At 42.8% G+C, this 13,322-nt stretch overlaps 2 protein-coding genes across 2 annotated transcripts in view; both read left to right on the top strand.

Moving 5' to 3' along the window:
- Positions 1-486: 486 nt before the first annotated feature.
- Positions 487-7,140, top strand: dtl (denticleless E3 ubiquitin protein ligase homolog; the record flags this gene model as incomplete). The annotated part of the gene is made up of 15 exons (XM_080023406.1): positions 487-538; positions 731-877; positions 966-1,058; positions 1,143-1,204; positions 1,312-1,432; positions 1,522-1,587; positions 1,675-1,790; positions 1,905-1,978; positions 2,063-2,166; positions 2,264-2,368; positions 3,282-3,394; positions 3,623-3,712; positions 4,947-5,088; positions 5,855-6,534; positions 7,075-7,140. The coding sequence occupies 15 exons, from the start codon at positions 487-489 to the stop codon at positions 7,138-7,140; spliced, it is 2,031 nt and encodes a 676-aa protein (XP_079879532.1).
- An 866-nt stretch (positions 7,141-8,006) lies between these two features.
- Positions 8,007-13,322, top strand: part of ppp2r5a (protein phosphatase 2, regulatory subunit B', alpha isoform) — a 43,736-nt gene continuing 38,420 nt past the window's right edge. Inside the window, exon 1 of the mRNA XM_080024556.1 lies at positions 8,007-9,091. Coding sequence (XP_079880682.1) covers positions 8,857-9,091 — 235 coding nt within the window. The 5' untranslated portion in view covers positions 8,007-8,856. The remainder of the gene's footprint in view (positions 9,092-13,322) is intronic.

The raw sequence follows: 13,322 nt of genomic DNA, 5'->3' as shown, positions 1-13,322 counted from the left end.
ATAACAATAACAATAACAATAATAACAATTATAATAGTAATCATCAAGTAATAGAATACGAAAAGAAATAGGTGCCGTTGCAACAAAAAAGTCGGAATAAAAATAAAGTAATAAATCAGGAAAATACATTTATGCACTTTTGCCTATGTTTTGGACAATTAAAATACGAATAATGTGTACAGTCGGTTATTTTAGTGCCGAGGAATCAATTTCCTTTATAAATCGGATATTATGGCGGTAGACTGAATTCTTCGAGCTTTTGAACGCCCGCCCGCCACGGAAGTGATGTTTCCTCAAAACGGAAGTAGAGGTTTTCCGACCAATGGCAGGGCGCAGCCGGCGTTTAGCGGGGGATTCAGGCTGTCGGCTGGGACGGAGTGTTCGCGGGAAAAAAAAACAAGCAGCACGAGAGAGAGAGAGAGGCAGAGACCGCTGTTTATCTGAGAGTCATTCTCCTTTTAGTCAAATAAGACCGGATCTCACAAAATGCTTTTTCGCTCCATCGTGGAGAGAGGGATCGGCAGACGGAGGAACAATGGTGAGGAACAAAATGAATTACAAAGTGATCGCTTGGCTTCGGGCGGTCTCTGGGGCCCAGATCAGGATATTCGTATACTGAAACCAATGTAAGATCCAAAGGTCGAACTGGAGCTTCATAATCCCGAGCATGCATTGTTTTGTTTTGTTTTTTGTTTTTTACTACAATTATTTACTTTGACACTCATCGAAGTTATTGCCCTCGTTTCACCAGATCCCCACCCAAGGATTCCTCTGAGCTCGCTGCTTGAAGGCTACCAGTGTGCCCGACACGATGAGCACATATCCTATGGAAACCTGGGTGACCCAGTGCCTCCATTCGGATTGGAGTTCTCATCAGGTAATTCAGCACTTTGTCACCTTCAGTTATAAGTCTGTAACAGGTTATGCACCGTGGTTTGACCAAAACTCGGTGTGTCTCTATTTAGTAAGGGGCTTGCAGAATGTCCTCGCAGTGGCCAACGAGGAAGGAATTGTTCGGCTTTACAACACAGAAAGGTGTGAAACCCCAGTTATTAAAGGTATGTATAACCCCTTCACTTTCCCATAGGCATTAAAGATGTATTTCGGAAAACAATGATAATGGGCTTTATATCCAATTGCAGAATGGATGGCTCACGAGAATGCGGTATTTGACATCGCCTGGGTGCCAGGGGAAGCTACTTTGGTATGTAAACAATGGATTTCTTTTTTTGTTTTTTAGTTTTCACAGTTTCCCAATCTGATGGCCTGTATAAAGACATTAATGCAAACTTGCCTGTGTGTCATCCTAAGGTCACTGCTTCAGGGGATCAGATGGCCAAGTTGTGGGATGTGAAGTCAGGCGAGCTCCTGGGCAGCTTCAAGGGCCATCAGTGTAGTCTCAAGTCTGTTGCATTCGCGAAGCAGGAGAAAGGTATATTTGCATTTATTGGCAGGGCTATTTGTTTGTTGTTTTCTGCCTCGCATGATTACACAACTGCTTTGTATTTATTATCTGTACAGCTGTATTCTGTACTGGGGGCAGAGATGGAAACATTATGGTCTGGGACACCAGGTGTAGCAAAAAAGGTACAAAAAGAACCTTTCTGGTGTCAAAGTTTGATATGTTTTCATGGTTGGCTGCGTACATTAAGAGCGGATTTGTTTCTATTTCAGACGGTTTCTACAGGCAGGTGAAGCAGATTAGCGGCGCGCACAATAAAGCAGACCGAACCACCCCTTCCAAGATTAAAAAGAGAAAGCCAAACATGCGAGGCATGGCCCCCACTGTGGTGAGTCACCCAGGCAACTACTCCTGTTTTTGATTTTAACAAGTTCAGAGGGATTTGTAAGGGAGGCTGTTGTAAAAAAAATAAAATAAAAAAATCCCTACCCCTTTCACACAGGATTCCCAGCAAAGTGTCACAGTGGTTTTGTTTCGGGATGAGCACAGTCTCATCTCTTCTGGCGCAGTTGATGGGTAAGTGCTGTCAACGTCAATGAGGACCAAAAAAAGTTGCCAGACTTGCTTCATTAACTGTGTTGTGTTTCAATTACCTTCCAGTGTAATCAAGGTGTGGGACCTCAGGAAAAATTACTCTGTGCACCATCATGATCCTGTGGCCACCCAGACATACCCCTACCCTGGTTCGAGCACTCGAAAACTAGGTTTGTTCTTCGCTCCCGCGCAGGTTAAGCTTGTCTGGTGTTATACGGCACTTATAAAACGTGAGATGATTTCCTGAACTCTCCTGTGTTTTTGTAGGTTATTCCGGTCTTGTTATGGACTCTACGGGCTCTAACCTAATATGCAACTGCACAGATGACAACATCTACATGTATAATGTCAGTGGAATAAAAAACTCTCCAGGTAAAGGAAGTTTATTGCAACATTGTTTATCAGAATGGGTTTATTCCGCCAGGGCATTGACATGTGCTAGGAATTTGGCATGGCGAGGATCGGTGCTTTACTACAGATGGGGAAAAATAAGTCTTACAGTCCTGGAAAAAAATATAAAAATTTAAATGGGTTGTAAAGTAAAAAATGTAATAAAATGGCCAAATATACACAAATAGCCGAAAAAATGCAAAACAGATATAGTCAAATATAAACATAATACACAAATGCGATTCTATGCACAGGATAAGTTATTGGTATGGTTATATACGGTTTACATTATAATCATAAATTATTGCTATTATTTCTTGGCATGGTGGAAAGTTTGCAAATTCATCAATGTAATGCATTACTATTGTTAGTCACTAGATAGCGCTGCTCCCTGATCTGTTTGGTGAGGAATTCAAGGAGAGGGAGGCGGCATGCTGTTGTTAACGCTACAGTACTGGTACAAGAGCTTCAGAGGAATGCTGGCATTGTCCTCCGCCTCCTTGATCACAATCATTAGCTATTCTCTACAGATTTTCTACCACCATTTTTATACCATGTCCCAGTCTAAGACTCATAACCTTATTTACTGGATTGTGCTTCCATTAGTATGAGGAGCTGTCTCTGTCACACTACCGTGATAAAGCAGTGACTAGGCTGTATACGCCTGATGCCGTATAAACGTGTCGTTACACTTTGCTGTATAGTCTGCAGGAAAGTGTCTGGGACCAAAGGAGACTCTTCTTTGGTCTTTTTTGTTAATGGACTCTGTCCTGGCATCTTACATGGGGTTACATGAGATTACACCTGCCTAGTTCTCCTTCTAAATGACGGAGTTTTTCTATATTGTTTACAATGCACCGCATCTTGAGAATAATGTCCGTCTAATCTCCCATAGTGGCTGTCTTCAGTGGCCACCTCAACTCTTCGTTTTATGTCAAGTCCACCGTAAGCCCGGATGACCAGTTTTTGGCCAGCGGCTCAAGTGACCATAACACATACATCTGGAAGGTAAGAGAGTTTTTTAATAATTAATTTTTATTATTTCTAATTTATTTATAATTTCTATTATTATTTTACATTTTTATTATTAGCTCCTTAAAGCATACCGGGGCTGCTAACATTAAATTTGCAATCTTGTATGTCAGTCATCCGTCATACTTTTTATTAAACCATTTATGGGATTTTTTTATTTAAATTTAAATTAAAATTTTTATTTTATTATTATTTTTTTTTTAGCTCTCTGATCCCAAACAGCCACCCATGATTCTCCAGGGGCATAGCCAGGAAGTGACCTCCATTACATGGAGCCCAACTGATTTTACTAAGGTGAGAATGGTATTTATTCATTTATTATAAATATACCTTTACTCCTACAGCCTTACACTTAATCCATAATCGCATGCAACAGTCGGGTCCTCCCTCTAGTGACTGTCGGATGAACTGCGTCTGGGTTTCGTATCACAAGAATCCCAAGAATACAGCCATACCTCACGGGTGACGGGACGCAAGTCCTGTCTGGTTCAGGCGCTCATCATCGCCCATCTAGACTACTGCAACGCTCTCCTAGCTGGACTACATGCCTGTTCCATCAGACCTCTACAGTACATCCAGAATGCAGCAGCCCGTCTAGTGTTCAACCAACCAAGATCTGCTCATGTCACTCCCCTCCCTCGATCACTTCACCAGCTTCCAATCTCTGCTCGGATCAAATTAAACATGCTGGGGCTCTCCTACAAGGCCGTCCATCGAACTGCTCCTACGTACCGCCAATCACTGTCTGGTCAGGTTCTAGACTCTGACTCGTTCACTTCGCTCCTCCACCCTTGGAGGCCGCCTCACTCCTCCGCCACTATGTGGTCTCGAGGGCCATTCAGGAGGTCACTCAAAGGTCATTCATCCCAGTCTCCCGGTCATCTCAACTGTACTCGCACTGGCCTGTCTTCCCCATTAGCACTCTTCCCTCTACTGTCTAACATACTTTCATTTAAAAAAAAAAAAAAAAACTCTGTAACTCTACCCGTACTGCTTGTTTCTAGGGAATGCTTATCTGACTGTGACATACAGTTGGTTTGACACTGTGACAAATGTACTCACTGTAAGCCACTTTAGACAGAAGCATATGCTAAAGGACATAATGTAAAATGGGAGCTTGTTTTTGTCCAGTACAACAGCGAGTAGTTTGCTCAGCTTTGACGTTGACCATGTTCTATGAATGGGAGTTTAAACACCCTTTTATAAAGTGTTTGCAAATCTCAAGGTATCCCAGAGCCTCAATCAGACACAGAAATTCAGCGCCGCAGTGCGTCATCGCTTTTCGGGTGCGCCGTCAGCCTCTCCATCGGAATGAACAGACTTCTGGTTTGTTCTTGTCATTTTAGGTGTGAACCAGGCTTTAGTGTTACTGGTGGTTCTTTGTAAATGTTTACAAAGATTATGTGGGTGAATACTACTGCATAATACTGGGTGAATGTGAGTAACTACTGAGGTCTTGCAATGACGTTGAACTGTTTCATCAGGCCACAAATAATACTTACTGTTTAATCTCCGCTATTCCTGGCAGATAGCGACCTGCTCTGATGACAACACTGTGAGAATTTGGCGACTTGACCGGGGAACCGACACCGAGAAGTCCTCTGTTGGGCAGGCCAACCTTGTGGGTTGGGCATGTCCAAAGTCAACTTCCACAGCGGTGGACAGCCCATGTAAGCACCCTTAAGCCCTTACACGCTATACCTGTATATCACTCTGCTGTTAGATTTATTACCGGAGATACCTACAGTACCCATCATTGTACTCTCTATGAAAAAGTTGACTGGCCCTCTCTCTTTGCGACACTGGTATAGGTTTATTGACAAAGAAAAAGACCAATTAACATTACTTCACTATTACACCTAAATGTAGGAGCTTATCAAACCTCTCGGGACTGGATACCACAAGATATTCTGCGGGTCAACGCTGAACTCAAAAAAAGACTGCTTTTAAATGGTGTGCTCCGGACTCGTGGAATAACCTACAACGCACTTTAAATATTGATTCCTTGATACCACTGGGACATTTTAAAGATATGCTTAGAAATCTCATTGTTTCAGAACGTAATTGTTTTAACTAGGAATTGTTTTAATCACTGTTGATGTTGGTGTTCCTATTATCTTATTGTCTTTATTTAATTTTTGTGTTGTTTTTTTCTGAATAATGTGATCTTGGCATCATTGAAAATGAGGATTCACCCCTCAATGTGTCCCCAAAAACTAAATAAATGTGAAAAGGAAAAAAATGAAAAGTACTTTGCGGACATCGGCTCAGGACAGAGCGGTCACTTTTGGTGGTCAAATTTACAAGACTCAATGTCATGGAAGCCTTGATTCTAAATAATTGAAGTTCTGTGTCAGAAAATCACATCTTCTATGATGACTGTGTATCTACGTTTACTTTGTAAGTGACAATTTGCTTCATCGCGCTCCCTCCAAGGTGCTCCAGTGCAAGATGTCACCACGCCGGGCAAGACCCCACGGACAGAGAGTGCGGGAGGGCTGGCCTCACCACGGCCTGCTGCCTGTGCACCGAACGGGGCCGCTATGCCGCTGGCGTCCGGGACCACCTCACCGGTCCGGGCTCGGGATCTGGGGGTCAACGGGGTTTCCCAGAGAACGCCGACATCCATCAAGCGCTGGTTCGCCCGTACTCCCGGATCTCCCGCCGGCCCGATCAGCCCCGCACCACGAAAGGTTCTCAGCCCCGGCAAGAACCCGGCGAGCGCAAACCCTCCATCAGAGCGGCGGGCCAAGCGCCGGCTCGAGGCGGAGGGCGGAGGTGCGTCGGGGAGCTGCGACAGCCTTGAACAGTGCGATTGCGTCACCGAGCTCTATCCCACGGCCAAGAGAAGCCGGGCCTTGGCTGACATGTGCTGCCCCGCCCACGACCAGCGCCAGAGACCTGAGCAGCACAAGCAGGTCCAGGCGGGAATGGGAATGGACACAGAGGGCAACAGACAAGCCCTGACACAACAGAGCGGGAAGGAGAACCGCTCTCCTGGTCCTGGAGTGGTGGACTGGTTGTCAGTGATGGGCCAAAGGTTGAAGAAAGGCCAGAGCAGCCCAAGAAGTCCCAGTGCCTCAAAAAGAGACCAGACCAGGACACCATCTTCACCAGTAAGAACACAAGATTTGTTTATTTCTCCGCAGCCATCCCTTGCACCCTGTGCTCTGGGTTGTTCATACTGGGGGGAATACATATTCCCCCCGTTTTGTAAATCATATCATTACGTGATACAATTTTTACAGAATCGCTTTTATGACAGATTATGCCGGGGAAATGTAAATTGAATCCCGCAGGGTTGGATTCTTAGTAGTACATATAGAAGTAAATGGCAATGAGAGATATGAGATATATATCTCATAACGATCACATTGAAAATTGTTATAGTTGTCCTTGAAAATGGGAAAAAATAAGTGCTCAAAAATGAGCCCTGTTTATATTATCTTACTTATGGGTACTGTACCTATCTGTCAGTCAATTATTCTGAGGACAGTCTTGTTACAAATACACATATACACAAGTTGTGTGTTAGATTTATATTCCATCAGTGCTTTTATTTCATAGTAATATTTATTTTGGTGGATGGTTGTTTTCATTAGGTAGAAGGACTTTGAGAGAATATTAACTTAATTTGGTTGTTTTTCCTATTTCAGACTCTCCGCTCACCGCAAAGCACAAAGAAAATTTCCTCATATTTTCAAAGAAGGACTCCAGAGTGATTTGCTCGTTATTTTTTGCCTCTATTTATTGTGTGTGTCTGTGTGTCTGTGTGTCTGTGTGTGTGTGTGTGTGTGTGTTTTAAATTGTACCTGAAAGAAAACAACATGCCTCTATGGTCATATTCCAGGATTTTATGAGCCAAGGTTACTTTAAGAATGACATAAAGATGGTTTTCAACATTGACTATTGCAGTTCTCACGTCACAAGATAAGTCTTTAGGGTAGGGCTTTTGGTTTGTTTGCTTTGTATTATGAGTGGGGAAAAGAGATTGTTGACATTCTGAACTAGACTGTTCTTTTGGTTTTACAGAATCTCCGGCAAAATAAACAAGTTGAATATTAGAATAAATGAATAGGTGGTGGGTGGTGGGTGGGGGGGGGATGTGTCCGAAGGTTTGTTAGTATTGTCGTTCAAAATGTTGCACAGTAACAGTACTGCAATATATGTTCTTGCAGCCCCAATACAAAACTAACTAGAGGCCAATTTATGTTTGTATTTTTGGACGTTTCTCTTGTTGCTTTATTAGACAATTCTGCTGCGATTCTGGTTCTTGAGAAGATGCACAAATTGTTGATATGGTGCAAAATAAACATCGTATTAAACCGGGGAACGTCTTCCAACGTGAAAGTGTCGTCGACGTGTTTCTGGGGCGAACCCCGCCGCGATCGCGCAGCCGACGCGCGCCCCCGCTTATTTGTTTTTCGTCGTGTCACGTGTCCTCGACGTCCGCTCCGCCGCCATCCCATTGGCTGAGAAAGTTTCAAGCTGCGGACGGCCCCCCCCGCCGCCGCTGATTGGCCCCATGGAGCTGTCAGTCTGTGACGTAGACCTGTCACACCGCGGTCCTCCAGACGGCGGATGGCGATGGAAGCGTCGAGGTCGAGCGGTGCTCTCTCACGGGTTCCATTAATTTTGTTGCGTTAAAAGAGACACATAACAATTCAAACGGGGGAGAGAGAGGAGGAAAAAAAAAAAAAAAAAGTTTCCGAGATCATTCCGGACGACGAAGCCCGCTCTGCGTCTCGTTTCTCGGAGAACCATACGGAAGTTTTCAGTAATGTGGACGCGTTTGAAAAAACACTCTCCGTCGTCAACCGCGTCGATCCGAACCGAGCTGAAGTTCGCCGCTGGAGCCGAGGACCGTTCTGCGGCGAACGCGCTCCGCCGCCCGCCTCACCCTCCGATGGAGACGCCGCTCTGAGGACCCGCTCCTCTGGTTGTCCCGGCCGTGACGAATTCACAGGGACGAAAAAAAAGATCCGTCTTAACTTTTGTTTCACCCCCCCCCCCAAGCTGCAAAGCGCGTCGTCTTAACGGGTGACGTTAACGTCGGCTAATATTAGCACGCTAACGTTAGCATGGTCTATTAGCTAAAACGGGGGTTGTTACTGTCAAAACAGAGCTAGTGTGGAGGACGACTGCTCTCCTGCCCATGCATTTTACAAGTTTCGCAACAGGTGGGTGATTTTGCGGTCATTTTAAGGCGGACAATCCAGTCCAAAAGTAGTTTGTTTAAAAAAAAAAAAAAAAAAAAAGTTGTTGAATTAATTCTACAACCGATTTGTGAATTATTCGCGGGATGACCAGTGGAGTGTCCACCACCAACCCACAGAGTCCAACTGCGATCTAAAGTGCAACTCCGATCGCAACTGTCGAACTCCGATCCGTAGCGTCTAAACCCGCAATGTCGGACAATATAGAGTAGCGGGGTTTGCATGGAACGCGAGGGCGTCTGCTGGTCGAGTTTTTTGGAAGAATCCAGTGATTTGGCTAAATTAGGGCTTTCGGTTCATGCGTCAAATATGTCGGCTATCTCTGCGTCGGAGAAGGTGGACGGTTTTACGAGGAAGTCCATGAGGAAGGCCCAGAAGCAGAAGAAATCCCAGGGCTCTTCCCAGTTTCGCACCCAAAGCGCCCTGGTGGAGCTCTCCCCGCTGCCCCAGCTCAAAGGTAAGCGGATAGATCCTCGTTTGCTTGTGTAAAAACTTTCACGAACGATTTCGACCGGCTATCTAGTGTAGTGACTCTCAACGTGAGGTCCGGGGTCCTTCAAGAGGTTTCAGGGGGTCGCCACCAAAGTGATGTATGGTTAAACTTCACTATTATCTTATCTGCAAGATGTTGGATAATGTATAATAATTGCTGTTTTGAACATAGCTTCACTGTTATGTCTGCAAGTACAGTGTAGGTCAGGTCATATCGAACAATACAAATCTGCTCAGATTGGGGTCCAAGAGTCAAAAATGTTGGTTTGTGGCCTATTGTGTATGAAATTGGGGGTCCTTGATAAAAAATATATTGAGTCACTGATCTAGAAAAGGGAGGATTTAGTAAAGCATCCCGTTTTCATTCAGAAGTTCTCACCGGTCCAGTAGTTTTCTCCTTCTATCTACTGATGGGACTTATTCAAGCTTTCACACCATAATCTTCCTAAGCAGTCACAATTTGAACTAGTGACCCAGTTCATAAGCCTGTCTGCTTGGTCATAGCCTATAACTTTTAACTTCCCCATACACTCAATACTATGGTATGCCAATCATTATATTAGCCATTGGCTATTGTTCTCTATACTGAATAATTACGATGTTGGTCAATTGTGGTTTGTTATTTCATCTTCAATTGTCTTTATGGACACCGTTACTCGCACTGTGTCCATTAGCAAAACTATCTGCGTACATATATGCGTGCCAATATACTCAAAAGCATTAGCTGGGAGAGGTGCCCAGATAGCAGCCCAAGCCAATTTGTTGGTTACTCTTGTTTGGGTTTTGGATTTGCTGCGACTGCAAACTAATTCATTGAAGTTTGCCTCTCAGTCATGATTGAGCACTTTGGAACGTGTGTGCTTAGACTATGGCTGAGTAGTTCTGCACACTTAGTAAGCTTCTTATATGATCAGTGTTGGAGACAGAAAAACTATTGTTAGGTTTTGTCTGTAAGAAGACCTATGTCCAGAATCCAAGATTCATTTTGTAGATAAAGGGAGCTTTCAATGCTATTCTTGGAAGTGTTTTCTTCCTCTATAACTTGAATGAGGAAAAATATATTATTTATTGATGAGTCTTTTGTACATCTCCAGTGGACATCAGACCCACCTGAAAATTCTGGAGTCGCTGCATCTGTATATTGCTATCAAAATAAGATTCAAGAGGTCTATTTGTCACATACATACGTTCATACATGTAGGCAGAATGATGCATTAGTTTATTGATCTGCTCTAAACACATTTCTTTCCAGTTCACTGCTAACCAGAAGGTCTTAAGGGGCTAAAAAAAAAGTTCTGGATCCTTTGGTATTCGGTGTGGACAGATAGTGTGTGTCTGTTCTATCCACTCGGTGAGACCATGATTCGTCAGTCATTTCTTTTAGATTTGGGGTTCAAAGATTAAGTTAAGGTTAATCAAACCACCAATTCACACCCCTTACATCCATATCCAAAGAAAAATGTTTTTTTTTCTGCAAACTGGCAAGGCTGAGCAAAAGGCCAAGGTCAAGTTGACCTTTCATACACATGGAATGTATTCTTCCAAAGCCGTAAAAGGGTTCCCTGACAAATCATTTGCAAACATCACGAAGATGGTGACCAATCTTTGTCGTATTATCTTTTGTTTGAATAGCAAGATTGTGGTGCATTACCAGAATGTAGCAAGACATGTTGCGTCATGATAACCTGCTATCTTACATCAATCGCAAGCAGCAAAGTAGCTGCAGAATGCACAGCCTAATAGCTATCAGTGTGTTCTTGTTCGGTGTCTTCAACCCATTCAGAACTTCAGTTGAACGTCCGCACTGTCCTGCAAACCAGGCTCGGTTCAGAGAGAGGGGCTGCCAATAGTGCAGCAAATGTCAAGGTGGTTCAGTCTTTGCACATTTTAGCTGTCATGTAATTGGTAGAACACAGTTGATACTAACTTTAAGTGTAACATTACAATTGGATTCGATTTCAGATCAGGTTTCCCTGTATTTTGACAATTTCATGCAGAACCCAATGCCAGATGCTAACAGGGGTCTTCAATGTTGGTGTATGTTTCCAAAACATACATAAATGTTGTTTTGACATTAATTGCTTCACCAAATTGGTTGGAATTGAATGTGGGTTTTTTTTTTGTTTTTTTTTTGGGGTTTTTTTTTATAATCCACATGAGAAGCCATGGCATGTTGTTTTCCAAGCAGGCTTGTATAAGAAGAAGAGCAGACTACTGCCTGTGGAACTGTGGAGTTAACAGTGTTCTGCATTATCTTAATATTACATATAATAAAAACAAACAGTATTGTTTACAGGTGTAAGCCAGTGTCAGACAAATGCTACATTACTGATATAATTTTTCGAAGGAAAACTACTAGATAACTTCACTAATGCAGCATACACTATTGACTTGAAACAATGTGGTTATATCAACCACAATGAAAAACACAGCAAACTAAATAAATTGTAATACTACTTCAGTCATTTGTGCCATGGTGATGAATGTGATTTTCTTGGCCTGTTGTGTTTTTATGTATTTATTATATAATATTCTCAAACACACTTAAGTGCAACTAAGTTCACCTACTAAGTCGCATGGCCAGTCACATCGTTCTGCTCTGCCATTATTACTGTGTGATAAGACAAAGGCAACAACCCCCCCCATACTTTCCATTTTAATTTCCCAGTTACCAAGGCTGAATACCAGGTCGGCTGCATGAGCAGAATTCATTCACTGTGGAACAGAAGTTCAGTTTCAAGTGTTAATACAAGCGTGACAAATTAATGAGGATTTTGTGTGTGGGAGACTGTCTAAAATGGGTTTTTGAAGGTATCTACAGTATATGTTTGTTGTTGTCATAATTCAATCATTTTTCACTGTTTAATTAAAAAGACTTATTGCATACTAGCAATATAATGAAAATATTGACTAATGAGGAATTGTCTGTTATTGTCAGCCCTTATTGTTTGAGCCAAGCACCATGGTGACTATGCATCTGACCTTAAATACTACTAATACATGTCATGGGATCAACTTGGAGTTTAGCATGAACTATAATCTGTTAAAGTAGCAGCTGTATTTCTAATGGTTGACTGACACTGTCTCTGAAATAGGGATGTTGACAATTAATCGACTACCGATTAATTGCTAATAACAATTTAATCCATTAAGATTTTGTCTCATCGATAAGAACTGAACAATCTGCGGTCGTCTTGTTATTGTATCGGTGGTGCAGTCTTTGGGGCACAGGGCGTTTCGAGAATAAATATACCTAGCCGTGAAGTAGTAGTACTCACAAGAACGGCAGGGCAGTGGAGGAAAAAAATGCCCAGTTGAGCAAGAAGCTGTAGAAGTAGGTGGAGGCTTTTGGAATAACGACAAACAACAAACATTGCTGCGCACGTCGATGCTGAGGAGGAAACTATGTTTATTGTTCCTCAACAAATAATTCTGCATTCAGATCGAACATGGTAGACTAGAACGGGATAATTGCACTGTCTGAGCAGCACGTGGGGAGGAAAAAAGACCGGGAGTGAGGGAGAGGTGCAAGGAAACGAAACAAGCGATATGTTGCTGTGGTGACAACTCCAATTAAATATATTAAATTCAGTTATTTTGTGTTTAAGTAATGTTTAATACTTTTATTAGCTTCTCCTTGTCCATATCTCCGCCAGACTTGATCTGCTACGTAACATCCGACTCATTCTGTTGCAGAGGACGTCTGCAAAAATTATTATATTTCACTCGCCAAAAGACTGGTCGTAAATATTCCTGTATGAGCGAACCAGCTCAGCGAGTCTTGCCTGGAACTTATTAATTTTGAAATGAAATTAAATGTGGAGAAACTCTTCTCGCGGCCCGTCACAAAATCTCGGAGGTGCGCAACATCCCGTATGTCTCCACGGGCGATGGCCCCCCCCCCTGGTGACATCATTAGCTTTTATGTTATCAATTAAGATTGTTTGTTCAGGCTAACAACTATCTATGAAGGAAATTTGTTTAAATTTGCATCCCCACTCTAAAACGTAGTGCAGAATCAACATTGAAGACATAAGAAACAAGTACAAATAATAATCCTGACAGAAGAAGATCCTATCAATTATACATTTTTAGAAAACAGGTCCTTTCCACCATTGTTCTGGTTGATAGAACTTAGACGTGTATATAGTCCCTTTCGGTTAGTATGTTAAAAACGTACTTTAACTTAAGTCCAT

Source organism: Zeus faber (assembly GCF_960531495.2).
Source record: "Zeus faber genome assembly, chromosome: 2".
Lineage (NCBI taxonomy): Eukaryota > Metazoa > Chordata > Actinopteri > Zeiformes > Zeidae > Zeus > Zeus faber.
This window is presented reverse-complemented; position numbering and strand designations above follow the sequence as displayed.